The sequence below is a fragment of the Chlamydomonas reinhardtii genome, chromosome 10 (assembly GCF_000002595.2).
Source record: "Chlamydomonas reinhardtii strain CC-503 cw92 mt+ chromosome 10, whole genome shotgun sequence".
NCBI classification, from domain to species: domain Eukaryota; kingdom Viridiplantae; phylum Chlorophyta; class Chlorophyceae; order Chlamydomonadales; family Chlamydomonadaceae; genus Chlamydomonas; species Chlamydomonas reinhardtii.
The window spans coordinates 85670-101810 of NC_057013.1; the positions used below are offsets into that span (position 1 = coordinate 85670).

Below are 16141 nucleotides of genomic sequence, written 5' to 3' on the forward strand. Positions count from 1 at the left end.
GCAGTCTGTCCCGTGATCACGATGCAGCTTGCTCGACGCGGCGCTGGGATGCACCCCACATAGTGTGGGGCCGGCAGCCCGGCACTGTGCGCGCACGATACCGTTCATCCACTATGCATGTCCTTGTCCAGCACTTCCAATGCCGTGTTGTGCCACCACAAGTCTTTGCTTCACATACACACACACGTGCGACCCGCTACAAGCGCCATTTCCCAGCCTATCCACACTGTCCACCAGGGGAGGATTCCCTGCTGTCCACACTGTAAGACCTGCCCAAACTGTATAGTTCCCTCTGCGACATGCCCCCATCCGTGGCTCTCGCCAACGCGGCGTCCCCACACCCCAAACCATGTGTTGAGTTTGCGCCTATGACAGACGACCACTCAGGACGGTGTAAGAGGGCTAGCGTTCAGACAACCTATCTAGCTCCTCACATCACGGACCTAGGCCCAAACTGTACACATGGTACAGATTCATGAATTTAATCACTGTCATTGTGGAATTGTCACGTCGCCCAGCACATAGCCCGCTTTCCCCTCCGGTCCATCCAGCTGCGCTGCCGTCCACTAGCCAGAGCGCTACCGACGCGGCCCCCCCGAGAGGCTGATGCTGCCGCCACCGTGCGCCCCGCCAAAGCCCCCCGCCTGCGCCTGACCCGGCTGTGGCCCCGGCGCGCCTGCGGCAGCAGCAGGCGCGGTCCCAGCGGGCCCCTGCACCTGGCCTTGTCCCTGCGCGCCGGCCGCCATGGCCCCCGCCAGACCCGCCAGTGCAGTATTAGTGGCGTCATACTCGGCCTGGGGGTGTGCGCGGAGGAATAGGGAGGGCGAGGTTTGAGGTGGCGTAAGGTGGTTTGAGGCGGCTAGAAGATACCATCGCGGCGCAGGAGCAGCGACGGCCAAGGCACCGACCAATCAGCACCCAACACAGTGGACAGGTGACTCTTCATAATGTCGCCAGCGGCAGCGCCCTGCCTACCTGTATGGCTGCCATCTGTCCCGACATGGCTCCCAGGGTGGCGCGGGTGCGCTGCGTGGCCTCCTCCAGACCCGCCTTCTCGGCCTCAAGAGCATCCACCTGGGTCTGAAAGTTGCAAAGGGCGAGGGGTGACGAACAGAGGCCAGGTTGTTGGGGGAGGATTTGTGGTGGGAGAAGTTGCGCACAAACCCCGTTCGGCGCGGCAATGAGTCAGACACAGGTTGTACCGCACGCAGTCTACATGGCTTGACCCCCAGTGCCCCACCGCCGCCTGCGCCCGCACCTGCAGCTCGCGCAAGCGCCTGCTGGCCAGCTCCGCCGCGCCCTCGCCGTGAGCGGCCGCAACTGCCGCCGCCGCCGCCTCGCCGCCCGCTCCCTCAATGCTGGACAGCAGCTCCAGGAAGTCGCGCTCGGCCTGGCGCCGCCGGCCTTGCTCGTCCTGCGGTCCAGAAGCACAGACCAATAAGTACGATAGCTGCCCATGTACAGGGCTGGACTACCCCAGGCTGATGACGTGAACAGCCTTCTGCACAGGGCCCATTGCAGCAGTGGAGTGACATGCATGACACCGGGCTCCTCACCCTCAGCTGCGACTGCAGCCGCGCCGCGCCCGCCGCCGCCTCCTGTTCCGCAGTGGCTACACGCCGGGTGGCCGTTGCGACCTGCTGCCGGGCGGCGGCGGCCTAAGCGGAGGGGGGGGGGATTGCAGATGGAGGATAGAAATATCAAGGCAGCATTTTTTCGCGTGTGTGCATGAGGTGATTGCATGAGGCACCGCCCATCGGCTGCGGCCTGGGCATGTGACAACGCGCCAGTGCGCCCCCATGGCTGTACACTTGCTGCGCCCACCTCTGCTGCCGCCGCTGCCTTGTCCTGGTCCAGCCGCGCCACCAGCTCCACCAGCCGCCGGTGCTCTGCCTGCAGCGCACTCAGCTCGTTCTGTGCCGCAGACAGCAGCGACTCCTGCTGCCGGCACGTGTCCTGCAGCTGCGGGGTCGCAAGCAGGCGGGCAGTACGCAAACAGCCTAGGTCGCGGGCGCACGTAGCATCAGGGCACCTGCAAGCAAGCTGAGCCTAGCGCTGTGGACCATGCGCATGGCCCGCCCCTGACTCCTGAGCCCCACCGTGCGCAGCTCCTGCATCAGCTCCGTGTTGCGGCGCTCCAGCTCGGAGCAGCGGACCCGCAGCACCGCAGCAGCCTCAGACCCAGAGCCAGCAGCTGGGATGGACACGGCGGCGGCTGTAGACGCCGAGGCGGCCGCTGCCTCGGCAGCCGCCAGAGCCCCCCGCAGCCGGGCTGCCTCGTCCTGAGCGGCGTCCCGCTCCGAGGTGAGCCGATCCAACGCCGCGGCCTGTGGCCAACATGTGCAGAAGGCTCAGTGCTGCGGCACGACAGGGTGCCCAGCACACAACATCCCTTCTGTCGGCGATTATGCGACACCCAGTCCCCGTCCCCTTGCACACCTGGTCCTTGGCCGCACCCGCCGCTGCGCCGCCCGCAGCTGCTGTGCGTCCCTCCAGGCTGGCCGCGGTGCTGGCCGCCAGCGCCAGCGCCTCGCCACGCAGTCGGGACAGCTCGCGGTCCTGCGCCTCCCGCGAGGCCTGCAGCGCCCCCACCTGGTGCTGCAAGGAGGCTACCTGCAGGCACAGGGGCACACACAGACCCGTCCAGGAGTCGGTTGCTGTTTGCAGTGCAGGCCATAACATTTGGCTAAACGTGCTCCTCCAGCCGCAAATAGCCTGCCTATCAGACGATACGGTCACATCCCCGCCGCGGGCGCCCCACCTGCTCCTCCAGCGCCCTGTTACGGTCCACCATGACCGCCAGCTGGCCGCCTGCCCGGTCGCTGGCGAAGTCGCTGCGGAACTCGCGCGCCCGCATGCCCGCCAGCAGACCCTCCAGCTCCGCAACCCTGCAATTGGTAATGACAGCGGCGGTGGTGGTGAATATCGAGCATTGCCGGGGTCGCAGGGAGCGCCTGTCAGCGAGGTGGGTACAGTCATGTGCATTCACGGTGGTGTTAACGAGGGCACATGCACGTGCACCTCAACAACGGGCTGCGTTGGTGGCGTGGACATCTACAATGGGCTGCAGTGGGTGACCGGAACGCCACTGCAACACTCGCACCTGCTTCGTTCCATAGCCAGGCGCTGGTTGAGGCTGGCAGCCTCGCTGTTGGAGTCCTCCAGCCGGGCGCGGCCGATGGCCACCTGCAGCCGCGGGCGAGGTGCACACATGAACATGCAGCAGGGGCGGTCTGACATACACAAGGACAAGTGCGCCCGGGGCACTGTACGGGCGAGAAGTGAGTGACACGCCACCGGCTCAAGAGTCCCACTGCACCCCACCGCCCGGTAACGCCTCCCCCCCTGCCCACCTGGCTGTCGAGTGACGCCACCTGCCGCTGCAGCTCCTCACGGTGCCGCTCCAGACCCAGCCGCACCTGCAGCCAGGACGTGCGGGTGAGGCCCTTGGGTGCACAGCGTGGGTGCAGACCCAAGTCTAAAAACCAGCCAGCCCGGCGAAAGCCGCAGCGTTGAAGCAAGGAGTCCTTAGCGTACTAGGTGGCCGGCCTTGCGCCACGCCGCCCGGCTTCCTCAGCAGCTCACCTGCTGCGCCGCGCGTATCTCCTCCAGCAGCGCCTCACGCTGCCGCACCAGCTCCTCGCCGTCTGCCTCTGCCTGGCTCAGCTGCCGCGACAGCGAGTCCACCTGCCGCTCAAACGCCTGTGCAGGTGTGTACATGGGAACTGTGTTCAGGAAGAGGTCGGCACAACATGTGTTCCGCTATGCAAATTGCCCTCTCTTCCCCTGCGTCGTCCCGACCTGCCCCCATCTTCTCATTGTGTCCACCTTCAGTCCTCACCTGCAGGTCCATGACATACTGGTTGATGGTGGCCTGTGCAGCCCGCTGTGACTCAGCCAGACTGGACACCTCCGCCGCCTTGGCCTGCAGCGCCGCCTCGCGCATGGCACCCTCCCGCTCCAGAGCCCCAACACCGCCCTGCAGCCGCCGGTGCTCCGCCGCCAACGCCTCATAAACACGCCGCAGGTCCTCCGCCTCCGCCTCCTTGGCCCGTAGCAGCTGCTCCGCACTCGCCCGCCGCCCGCCCAGCCGCCGCGCCTCCTCTGCCGCGCTGTCCCGCTGCGCCGCCACCGCCGCCAGCTCGCCGCCCACTACTTGGTTCTCTCGCACCAGCGCCTCCAGGTCCTCGCTCACCGCCCGCAGCTCCTCACGCAGCGCCTCGCCCTCGCCGCTCAGCGCCCGCACACTGTCCAGCGCCGCCGCCAGCTGCGCCCGCACTGCCGCAGCTTCTGCCTCGCCCTCCCGCGCGCGGTTGTCCGTCAGCGCCAAGCGGCCCTCAGCCAGCGCCAACAGCCTGCATGTGCGTGGCGTGTGGTAGAAAAACCAAGCGGCATGAACGTGCATTGGAGCAAGCACGCAACGGTGCGAGCACAGCAGAGGGAGCCACCCTGCACACGCACACCTGGCTGTCTAGCAACGGTCCCGGCACATCATGCAGCATGTCCCCCACCTGGCTGCCTCCTGCTCTGCTGCCTGCGCCCCTGCTAGCTGCTGCTCTTGCGCCACCAGCCGCTCTGCCTTGGCATCCAGCTCGTGCTGTGGGAGGGTGGGAAGGGGCGGGGGCGCACAGGCGGCCGTTGTCTCAGCTGCAGTGCCAGGCTGTCCTCAACGACGGACGCGACACCACGAACTCCACCCGTTGCTGACCCGCACACCTCACCTGCAGGTTGTCCCTGTCCGCATCCATCTGCCGCAGCAGGCCCCGCAGCTGCTCCGCCTCACTGCGCCAGCTGGCGGCCGCGTCCTGTGCCGCCGCCGCCTCACCCGCCAGGTCAGCGGCGCGCATTTCGGCGGCACGTAGATCAGTGGACATGGCCTGTGTGCAGCAAACGTGCATAACCATGAACGCACGGAGACGGAAACACCAGATGCCAGCCGTCCAGATGCGATGCTTCTCCATGTCTTCAGCCCTTTTCCACCACCCCCGGCAGCCCGTCTCCCACCTTGAGGTTTGCCATGTACTCCTGCACAGTGGCGTCACCCCTCAGGCTCAGAGTGGTCAGCTGCTCCACCTCACTGCGCCGGGCGTCCAGGTCCCGCCGAGCCGCCGCCACAGTGTCCTCCAGAGAGCGCAGCGCCGCCGCATCCGAGTCACGGGCCGCGCGCAACTTTGGGTTGGGGCATAGGAAGGGGTTGGGACACCGTGCCATACACGAGACATCGCTGCAAGCGGGCACATTCGAGATAACAATGCCAGCCTATTGTAACTCCTAAGTAGCTCAACCCCCGCTGCGCTCACCTGTGCCACATCGGCCTCATACTCTGCCACCAGTGCCTCTGCTCGCCGAGCGCGCTCCGCCCACTCGCGGCCCTGGGCACGGGCCTCCTCCTCGCGACCCCGAGCTGCTGCAGCCGCCGCTTCCGCCTCCTCAGCCGCCACCGCTGCCCGCTCGCGCTCCTCCTGCGCCGCAGCCGCCGCCCGCTCCGCCGCTGATAGCCGCGCCGCCATCTGCCGTGCGGTGCTGCCCGCGTCTGCCGCCGAGGACGTCTCCGCCGCCAGCTGATCGCGCAATGACGCCAGGTCGCCGGCGGCCAGGCGCGCGTCCATCAGCGCGCGGTCACGGTCGGCCTTGCGGGCAAGTGGGAGGTGGGCAAGGAGCGACATGGTTTAGGTGGCAATACTGGCACGTGTGCAAAGGCAAGGCCTATCATGGGCTGGAATAGCGACATGAGGATGAGTGGCAGAGGACACCTTACCTCTGCTGCCTTGAGTGCCTTGGACGTCCCTTCCGCCTGTGCCTCAACCTCACGCAGCTGCGCCCGGACCAGCGCCTCTGCCTCCCGCGCGCCCTCGACCTCCCGCCTCGCCTCCCGCAGGCCCCGCTCCGCCCGCGCCTGCCCCTCCTTGGCTTCGGAGACCGCCGCCCGCAGTCGCACAGCTTCTGCCTCAGCCTCAGCGGTGGCCGCCTGTGCGCGGCGCGCCTGCTCGCCCATCTCTTCCAGCCGTTGCGAAAGCGCTCCTAACCCCGACAGCTTCTGCTCGGCGCCGCTGGCCGCCGCCTCGCTGGCTGCCAGCTCGCCCCGCGCCGCAGCCAGTTGCTGCCGCAGCAGCTCCGCCTCCTGTTGCTGCAGCGCCAGCTGGCCGCCCAGCCGGTCCACCTCGAGCTGCAGCGTGTCGTGGCCCGCCCGCAGCTCCTCCGCAGCGCGGCGCTCGGCCGTCAGCTGCATCCGGAGCGCTTCTGCTTGCTGCCGCGCGCGAACAGCCTCGTCCTCTGTGCTGCTCAGCGCCGACGTGGCACGCACCTTGCCCACAGACACGTCCTGTTACATAGGAACGACCAGGAATGTTGAAGGATAAGCCGAGCCGAGCCGATATCTACCCAGCCTCCCGAAACAGCGCGTGCGCACCTGGAGCTCCTGCCTCAATGCCGCCGCCTCTGCCTCCAACGCGGCTGCGCTGCCCCGCACCACCCTCAGCTCGGAGTCCAGCCGCGACACCGACTGCTGTGCCGCCGCCGCAGCCGCGCGCTCAGACGCCGCAGAGCGCTCCACCTCATCCAGGCGCCGAGCCAGCTCCTCAGCCCTTCGGTACAACACAGTGCACAGGAATCCGTGTATGGCTTTCGTTTGGCACACAGCCACACAGTGCACGAGGGCGCCCGAAATATCCATCCGCACCTGGCATTGGCCTCCGCGCGGTCCTTCTCCAGCGCTGCAAAGCCCGCCTGCCGCGCCTCCAGGTCGGACAGCACCACCGCCAGTTGGCTGTCCAGCTCCCGCAGCCGCCCCTCACGTGCCGCCGCCTCGCCAGCCAGCCGTCGCGCCTCGCTCTCCGCCACTGCCTGCGCTGCCGCCAGCCCAGCGGCGCGGCTCTGTGCCTCCGCCAGCAGGAACTGGGTATCGTCCAGCTCCGAGCGCAAGGCGGACAACTACGATGTGGCAACACGGGAATAATCACGCTGCCAGGAAAATAGGAGGCAATGCGGAGTCCTGCCGGTAGCCACGCCTGCGCACTGGCAGCCTACCCACCAGATCATGGCGGTCAACATAACGCGCTACCGCATACCTTAGCAAATACATACACACACCTGCTGCGCCAGGTTTCTCCGCTCCATGTCCGCCGCCGCCAACTGCCCGCTCAGCCTCTCCACGTCCGCCCGAGAGTCAGCCAGTCGCTGCCGCAGCGCCGGGGCCTGGCGGACCACAGAACGGCAGCAACGCAGGTGATACGAGGTCAGGTTACCTTCCAAGCCATGATGAGGCTGTACTTGGCGCAGCACCCTAGCCCTGACTTCTATGCAGCGTCGAGCGCTTTTGACCACTCACCCCTGCGGTTGTGTCCGGTGTACTAGCCCCCGCCGCGTCTGCCGCCAGCAGCCCCGCCGCCCTGTTGTTGGTGTCCTGCAGAGCCGCCAAGTCGCGGCGTAGGCCCAACACCTCACGAGACAGGGCGTCGTGGTCGCGTGCAGACCTGCACAGGCGGGAACGGACCATTAATGTTTGGCCATATCCCAAGGCGGCGAGCTAACTGCCGGATAAGGGGATAACCCTTTGACTACAAACGGGGTCCGGCACCCACCTGCTGTAACGCTCCTCTGCCTGGTCGCGGTCCATCTCCGCGCGGCGCAGTGCCCCCTGCAGCTCTTCACACCGCACCTCCACGGCCTCCAGCTCACGGACCCGGGCCGCCAGGGATTCCACCTGCACAGAGAGAGCACAGCACCTGTCAGCAACGCCCCTCACCACAGGCATTGCGCCCCTCCCCATACCTGCACCGACTAGCCACGTACCGTGCCGTTGAGCTGCAGGATCATGCTCTCATTGGCCTCGTTGCGTGCCCGCAGCGCCAGCACGTTGGTGTCCGTCCCCGCCCGAGTGCCCAGGCGGTCGATCTCCACGTCCCGCCGCCGGATCTGGTCCTCGTCCTCCGCCACGCGCTGCCGCAGCTCCTGCAGCTCTGCGGTGGCGTCGGCCAGTTGCCGCTGCAGCGACAGGATCCTGTGGCGCCATAGACCAGCGTTAGAAGCCGGACGTCATTTGACTAGCAACCTTACCCAAAGTACAAGAGCAACATGGAGAGGCCCCAACACTCGGGCCTCACACCTACCTGCCGTTAGCGGCCTGCAGCACATCCACAGTGGCCTGACGGGGCCGCGGCGGAGAGGGAGGAGGCGCAACCCCTGCAGAGCGTCGAGCACGAAACACGTCAGATTGTGCCCAGCTCGTGCCTTCTGCCGACTATATGCGCCCGGCGGCCAGGCCTTGCACTTACGGATGGGGCTGCGCGAGGAAATCTTGGGCGCCACGGACTGCGGGGTCGCAGCGCCTGCATTGGGCGACGTGTAAGGTCAGGCTCAGGTGCTGTGTTTGGGGTCATGTGTACGCGAGAATAGGCCCATCACATGCAATACTGCGGCCACCACCACAATGCCGCACATCAACCGCCCCCACGCGCTCACCCGAGGCAAGGCGGTCCGTGAGCTTGGCCAGCTCCTCGCACCGCTTCCGCAGCCCCGCGTTCTCCTTATCCGCCGACGCCAGTTTCTCCGCAGCAGCGTGCTTCCAGTAGGACAGCTCTGCGATGGTGTCCTCCAGCCGCTTCACCGCCGTGTAGTGCTCCCGCGCCTCCCGCTCGTGCCGCTCCGCGTGCTGCATTACAAGGACGTGCAGCTGGCTGTTCTCCGACTGCAGCCGCACCGAGTCCTGCCGCACTGACTCCAGCTGCATAATCAGAGGGTGATCGAGCGGGAAAGGCCGGCATGTGTGATACAGTGGACAACCAAGAAAAACGGATGGCTGCCTGACGTGCAACCCTCCAGCTTTCCGAAAACCCGGCTCTTCCTGCCCCTTCCCTGTCCCCTCGGGCCTCAACGTCTCCCGCTGGCCACCGACACCTGCAGTCTCTCGCACCAGAAGCTAGCTACTTCTCACCCGTGTGTCGAACGCTGCTATCTCCTGAGCTTGCTTCGCGCATTGCTGCTTCACGGCCGTGTAGCTGTCCGTGGTGTGCACCAAGTCCTCTACGAGCTTTTGCACCAGCTGCAAGCTCGCCGGTTCAAGCGGGTCGGAGTAGCCAAGGGCCTCCAGCTTGCGCCGGAGGACCGCGAGAGTTCGGTCTACATCGATGGCCATGGTTGACTGGCTGCACCGAGTAGCCAGGTCGGTCAAGATAAGGTTTAAGTTTCTAAGATATGCGTCAAGAGTGCAACTCTTCGGCCAGCTGCTGCAACTCTACGTCCCAGACTGAGTTCATTTTTGCGCGGTAACAACGTGCTTGACCGCGTGTCCTTTGCTTTGTATTTCACCAAGAGCCATAAGATACTGGTAAAACTGGTGATGAAGCGACTCAACGTGCGCAAAGTCAAGTTTCAAGTGTAAGTTTCAAGTGTCGCTGTCAGGGTCAGCTGTGGCTCTGGGGTCGTTGATGGGCTTTTAGGTGCGTGAGCATTTACAGTTGGCATTCGCATGGTGCGCCGGCTAATGCCTGTGCGATGGCACGATGTCATCGCCACGGACCCGCCCACGGACCCGCCCCCTGCCATTTACTGCTTACTCCGCACAGCAACCATCAGTCCTCGTGCAATCCACCTGAGCCTGTCCTCAGGCGATGGATAAGTGCATGCACAATGCCAAGTGGATCGGCCCCTGATATGCCTACGGCCTACCGCCCTCCTTGCCGCCCTCTCTTCCCACGCAATCACCGCGTGGACCCGACAGCACGACCCTGGCCCCAGTACGGTACTGCGACGCAGGGGTGGAACGTGTGCCCATACGCGCAACTATCTGGACCTGTCCGGGTGCGTGTGTCCCTGTGTCCTCCAGTTACACTAACAAAAGAGTCTCATCGCGCCTGCCTTTAACTGGTCCACAGTCCATAACAGTTATCGATGACGACTACGTTACTCACCTCAAACACAGTCCCCTGCTGCTGCAAACTCCTTGCCGCCGCCGCAACGGCGGTTCTCCTGCTGAACGGTCTTACGTCACATCGTACCCCATCTCCTAGTGACCCGCCATTGCGTGCCCCGGGTCGTCATCGCCCTTGAGTTTCAGCCCTCTGACTACAAGGGGCCGGCCTGGTCCCCGCTCTACCGCATGCCCTTCCCCCATGCCTCGTCCCGCCATCTCCCGCCGCCTGCGCGATCACGCCCGCCCAGTCCCACCCCGCCTCGGTAAACTCAAAAAGTTCAGAACCCGCGAACTCAAACCAACACCCCCCCATACACGTTCAACAGGGGCACCCCTGACGTTCAACGACCACGAACGCGTAAATACTGTGTGCGCGGGTGTTACCCGGCACGCTGCATAGCTTGCTGGTACAGCCTGTCCTGCTGTGTCCCGCCCCCCTGCATACGCAAGCAACACCGCAAGGTCGCTCGCAAAACGAAGCAATTGTTATCAATGTGAAAGTCCCTGCCCATCACTGATGAAGGGGCAGAGCGCATGATGCATTTATGGAATCACTTTGCAAAGTGCAATGCAAACAGGTGCAAACGAGGGAAACCATGGAAATATCAACATTCCATCTAGTTCAAACGAAACTGAGGTCACATTGTCACAGCCATGCAGAGCCATGGCACCCTTACTGTGCCAGCGCAGTGCACCGGTACACTCTGGCAGAATCTTGGCGGATACTCACGCAGCCCGTACGGTACACACACAGGCAGCCCATACCGCACCGCGCATGGCGTACTATGCACACCGCTCATTATGCTCTGCTCTTCAACAAAACACATTTACATGTGATAAATCCCTGAGATGATTCTCAGAGTCTCCTTCCTCCGCGGCCCCTTGGACGACCCCTCGCTCCTCGCTCTTTTGAATTGGGGCTGTATTAGGTTGAGCTGGTATTTACAACCCCCAGCTCCGTCGTCTACTTGACCAAGCTGAGCTTCGCCACATCGGCCGGTGGCGCGCAAGGCAGCCCCGCGGCCCGCACCGCTGTCGTATTGATGCGGAGCCCCAGCGGATCCCCGCCGTTCAGGAACCACAGGCCCAGCACCTCTGCGCCGCGCTTCTTGTCGCCCACACATATAAGGTGGGCGTACAGCCGCCCTGGCACAGCGCAGTGGTCGGGGCTGTCCACCACGCCCTCGTGCCGGTACGCGTCATCGTATTTGTGCCGGTCCACCGGGGGGCAGTTGATGTTGCGCTCCCAGGGACTGTTGTGCCGCGCCACACGGGCCGCCTGCGCCGTGGGCACCTTGCGGGACCCCACCGCCGGGTCGGGCTTGCAGTCGGCCGCCTTGGGCCCCGCACACGCCAGCCAGTGCACGCCGTACAGCTCGTAAAAGACCTCTTGGTCGCCGGTGCGGCGGGTGGCGGCGGCAGACCAGGCGTCATACATGGCGCGGGAGTTGGGGCTGTTGCGGATGAACAGTACGCCCGTGTTGACGCCCCTGGCGCCAGCAACAGGGGCATCGGATGGGTGAGGGTGACTGGTGGCGACTCACGTGTCCTGGTCAGTGACTAGAGGTGTTGGGGGCACGCAGGCCACAGCTGTGGGGACGGTTGCAAGCGGGGTTGCTGTGCAGGTAAATGAACACAAGATGCATGGTGTTGGGGCCCAGGACAAGGCAGTCGCCCGCTTGCCGCTCACTTATGTCCGTAGTCCTCCACCATGGCCGTCATGTCCCACTCGGTCCCGGACATGAAGGCGTCCACACTGGGGGCCAGCCGCTTCAGAAATACCTGGGGGCAAAAGGGGAGAGGGCAGGCGGGGAAGAGTAAGGTGGTGGTGGCGGTGGCGGTGGCGGTGGCAGTGGTGGTGGTGGTGGTGGTGGTGGTGGTGGTGGTGGTGGTGGTGGTCGTGGTGGTGGCGGTGATGGTGGTGGTGGCGGTGGCGGTGGTGGTGGTGGTGATGGTGGTGGGAATGCGGTGCTTGCTGCGGCTTCCAGGGCCCAAAGGCCCTGGGGGTTAGCAGCTTTAGCCTTTAACCTGCGTGCTGCCTCCTGCGTCCTGTCAACTGTTTCCTCCCCTGTTGCCTTTTAAACTGCTCCCGCCTCCGCCTGCCGCCTCACCACGTCGTGGTCGCTGAGCAACACACTGACTCCGGGCGGCAGCAGCTGCAGCACCCGTCGCACCACATGCACCTTTACCCAGCAACCCAGGTAGTAACCTGGACGGCAACAACATTAGGGCGCAACCATTTTGACTCGCTTGTATACGCGTGATTGCTACGAGCTGGGCAAAATCACAGGAGCTCACACACAATGGCGAGCATGCGTCCCGAGGATGATCCCAGTGCAGTCCCTCGCTCAACCCAGAACGCACTACATTATTAGGCTAAAGTAATGCCGCAATACTGAAGCCTGCCCCCGGCCTCCCTCAATCACGAACAGCCAGTACTCACCCTCCGTTCCGTACCCGCCGTGTGCGCCCCTGTGCTCCGCCGCCACCTCCCGGGTGGCGTTGTAGCAGGGCAGCCCCAGCCGCATGCAGTGCGCCAGCCCCTCATTGTCCGCCACCGCCACTATGTAGGAGCTGCCACCGCCGCCAAAGTAGTGCAGTGTGGTCAGCGCGTTGGCCATCATCAGGGCTGGGGCGGGAGTGGCAATGGGCCACCAGGCGAGAGGAGGTATGTGGGTGGGGAGTGAGGGTGGTAGCCAGCTCGTTGCGGAATGCAGGGTAGATGTATGAGGCAAATGCCTTGGTCGACGCATGGTGTCAGCGGCTCTGGCCTGCCACGTGCCGGGGTCACGGACATTGTCGTCCTGGCGCCAGACGGGTGCCCAGTTAGGCTAGCGCGCCGCTCCCTGTTCCCGCTACCGCCAACGCCCACTGTGCCTATGTTATCTCCACACAACTTTCCATGTCCGTTCATGTGCACCAGCATGCTCCATTCAGCCTTCTCCTGCCCTCCGGGCACTGTCCCCACCATGATGTGTGTCCAGGTGTGACAGCGCGAACACTGCGACCCAGGTGGCGCCGGGCGGCCGCTGCACCGCCAGCAGCGCTGCCAGGTCGTTCTGTAACCCGGCATATGGGGCCTGCCAACCAACTGGGCGCTGCCAGGGCAGCAGCGGCAGGGAGTCCAGCGAGCCGACTGCCTTGACGTCTGGGTTTCAGTATGGGTAAGGGGAAGAGGAAGAGCAGGGGTGAACACTTCGGGAGCAGGAATGGCGCTGCGGCGTTCGGGCAGGGGAACACAGTCACTGCGATTACGTCGGTCACGGCAGTCACTTCGACACGCGCAGTACGCTTCGCTGCGCATGGCTGGCTGGAGGCCTAGTAGGTGCGGTGTGGGCTCGGGGTGCATTGTGGTGGGAGTGAGGTAGATAGGGCGCGAGGACTAGAGCTGGTGAGCGGCGCCCTACCTTGGGTGGTGCCGACAACCTTGTCGCCAGCAGCTTCCATTGCCGTGATGAGAAGGGCCAGAACGGCCCCTGGGTAAAAGTAAGCCCGGCTAAGTGCGCGGCACCGCCGCAGTGACCATCTGCAGCTAACACTGCGAGCTGACAATTTGCACATCTTCACCACTAGAGCACAATGTCGACGCGCTCGATTGCCAGACCGGAGTCAAGCCACGGCCTTACAACAGCACCTTGTCTGCTTGTAGTAACATCGTTGGTTGCTCTGTGTGGCTTTTTGGGGGTGACGTTTGGTTCCAATCCAAGAACGAGGCCCGCAAACTTGCTGAACTTTGTCCAGCAGTTTCGTTCTTGCAACTGGGCCGAACGACTGGCATACTGTAGTCGTCTAGTTATTTCATGGAGCGGACGAGTAGCATCATAACATCATCTTGGACTGCGCCCGCTGCAACGGCGTGCGCCGTACCGTGTTCCATGGCCTTCCACGGTGTTCCGTGTACACAAAGCCACTACCACTCGCGCACGCTCGCGCCGCTCGAAACCCCCAGTGTACCCTCATCGTGACAAAACGACCGCGTGGAGACAACTCAACAGCCACGATTGCCACACTCAATGCGCCAGTTCGCGTTCATATCATCGTCTGTCTACTCTGCCGGGTCCCGGTTCACACCGCACACACGTCGAACGTAGCCCCTTCTCGCAGACTTGCCTGCGCTAGACAAACGCGCAATCGATTGATTGCCAAGACCCTCGCGCCACTTAAGGGAAATGTGTACATACCCTGATATCGACGATGATTTAAACCCTGTGCAGAGGCACTGCGCTTCCACCAGGACACAGCCACACCAGGCCAGCCGCACAGGCGGCGAGAGCGGTGGCTGTAAAAGACTCCGCCCGGGCGCGCCCCAGCAACACATGGTGCAGCTCCTAGCCCATGCAGCCGCCGTCCCTTGCCAATGCCCCGGCCCTGGTGGCCGCAACCAGGTACCCCAGGTGCTGGACACCTCCGCCAAGTGGCACAGCTACAGCGTTGCGCAGCACACAGCTGTGCGCGGCGGGCGCTAATGAGGCGCGGGCGCGTTACTAGGGGCCGGCCGCAGTGGCGCCCTCAGCCGCAGCGGCCCCCGCCGCTGTCCCCGCCGCCGACTGCCCCAGTGCCGCCAGCAGCGGGCGCAGCAGTGCGGCGGCCAGTGGGAAGTTGTCAGCCAGAGATCGCGCCATGAGCAGTGAACCGCGCATGCCGATGTACACAGCCACTGCGAGGAGGACGGGGAGGTGACAGGTGGGCGCCGAGAGGTAACAGGAGGCGGATACAGAGCGGGGGGTTGCCGATAGACACCAGCCCAAACTGAACCGTGGTGGGCGCGGAAGAGGAAGGGTTAAGAGTTTGTACATGGTAATAGCATGCATCGCTAGCGGTTGGTGCACGCACGTGCCAGCCCGACAAGACCACCGACGAGCGCGCAGCGAGTACACCAGGTGTTCCCAACAGCGCACATATGCTTAAATCCAACACACTTGCCGCTACCCCATCTCACCGTTCTCGCCCCCTGACAGTTCCCTCCTTCCCGCAGGCCCAACGCCCGTTACGAGCCCTCCCACTCTCGTAGATACGCGCTTGCTATCTACCGCCCCCGCTAAGACCATACCACCGTGCTCTCTAGGCTGGCTGGCTGGTCGGGGTCTGGGTGTCCATTGAGTCGGGCTAGGAATGTACTCATCACCCCCATAACACCCATTGCTGTTGCTACTGCTGCCGCACCGCCGTGGTGCCCACGCTCCAAACCTCCAGTGCACGTATCAGTGCCGGCTTGCAGGGACCACGTGCGAACACCCGGCGGACATATTGTCCTATCGATGACATCTGGACCAAGTCGTTTTGCTTAGGCACATACTCGAGTGTCTAATGATTGTGCTGACTAGGAATGGTGTAGACAGTCCCCACCCCCCCGCGGCTAGAACCCCGCCCCATCCGGTCACAGCCGCCGATCCGGCAGCCTGCCCGGCCCCTCCGCCCCCACCTGCCGGTAGCGCCAACACCGCCGCCAGAAGTAGCCCCAGCAGCAGCACCGCCAGCACCGTGTCCACTGTCAAGAACACGGCGCGCCTGCGGGGCAAAGCGGGGGGCGAGGAGGGAGGCACTGCGTGGGGGAAGCTAGGGCCTATGGGTTCAGGGTGTGAAGGCCGCAAGACTGCAGCCCGCATGCCGTGCTCTGGGGCGCCGTCGCGCTGGGAGACGCATATTGGGAGGGGTGGGCCATGTGAGAGCGAGTGCTAACGTATAATGACCGCCTAAACTGCCGCAAGGTCTACCGACCTGGGGTTGGACAAGGCGGCGAGCGGCTGCCAACGCCACACCACAAAACGCCAGTGCGCAACGGTCGGCTAGCTTGACCTCGACTGTAACCTAGCCCATTTACCTCCCGGGTCGCGACAGAAGGACAAGCAGCAGGAATCCAAAAATGGCTGTCCCCGCTGCAGTGAACTGTGCCGACTCGGGGATGCCGTCCAGTGGCGGGAGCGACTTCGTGGTCCACGCCAGGGACGCCACTGCGCTGAGCGTCTCTAGATCTTGCATCCGCTGCATTTGGAACTCCGTAAAGTTGAAGGGCTGCATTCTCTAGTCAAGTCACACAAAGTTGCAGCGTCCTGTAATTGTATGTGTACTAGAAGATGAACGTGGACACCTCGGAAGTATGGTGCAACGAGCTCGGGTCGTGAAAAGAGCGACCGTTTCTGACGAGGAACCTTCTCCGAGTCCCTTTAAGCTCGTTTTAGTAGGCCCAGTACTGAGGTATACCACGTTACACTGTATCATGGTGCTGCACAA

The 16141-nt window shown here is 64.1% G+C and overlaps 3 protein-coding genes across 3 annotated transcripts; all 3 read right to left on the bottom strand.

Moving 5' to 3' along the window:
• Positions 1 to 9376, bottom strand: CHLRE_10g418250v5 (uncharacterized protein). Its single transcript, XM_001702585.2, has 27 exons — positions 8933 to 9376; positions 8461 to 8722; positions 8274 to 8327; positions 8109 to 8181; positions 7792 to 7999; positions 7581 to 7702; positions 7328 to 7472; positions 7090 to 7194; positions 6680 to 6930; positions 6410 to 6584; positions 5759 to 6322; positions 5301 to 5630; positions 5005 to 5169; positions 4722 to 4877; positions 4512 to 4597; positions 3842 to 4355; positions 3586 to 3702; positions 3354 to 3419; positions 3104 to 3186; positions 2762 to 2888; positions 2440 to 2613; positions 2100 to 2327; positions 1825 to 1962; positions 1557 to 1658; positions 1259 to 1414; positions 976 to 1080; positions 1 to 794 (listed from the first exon to the last, which is right to left on the bottom strand). The coding sequence occupies exons 1-27, from the start codon at positions 9131 to 9133 to the stop codon at positions 579 to 581; spliced, it is 4923 nt and encodes a 1640-aa protein (XP_001702637.1). The 5' UTR covers positions 9134 to 9376; the 3' UTR covers positions 1 to 578.
• A 61-nt stretch (positions 9377 to 9437) lies between these two features.
• On the bottom strand, positions 9438 to 13666 carry CHLRE_10g418300v5 (uncharacterized protein). The gene is made up of 6 exons (XM_001702584.2): positions 13318 to 13666; positions 12879 to 13058; positions 12354 to 12539; positions 12022 to 12119; positions 11601 to 11692; positions 9438 to 11400 (listed from the first exon to the last, which is right to left on the bottom strand). The coding sequence occupies exons 1-6, from the start codon at positions 13355 to 13357 to the stop codon at positions 10875 to 10877; spliced, it is 1122 nt and encodes a 373-aa protein (XP_001702636.1). The 5' UTR covers positions 13358 to 13666; the 3' UTR covers positions 9438 to 10874.
• A 50-nt stretch (positions 13667 to 13716) lies between these two features.
• On the bottom strand, positions 13717 to 16112 carry CHLRE_10g418350v5 (uncharacterized protein). The gene is made up of 3 exons (XM_001702583.2): positions 15732 to 16112; positions 15333 to 15418; positions 13717 to 14567 (listed from the first exon to the last, which is right to left on the bottom strand). The coding sequence occupies exons 1-3, from the start codon at positions 15896 to 15898 to the stop codon at positions 14395 to 14397; spliced, it is 426 nt and encodes a 141-aa protein (XP_001702635.2). The 5' UTR covers positions 15899 to 16112; the 3' UTR covers positions 13717 to 14394.
• Between the last annotated feature and the right edge of the window lie 29 nt (positions 16113 to 16141).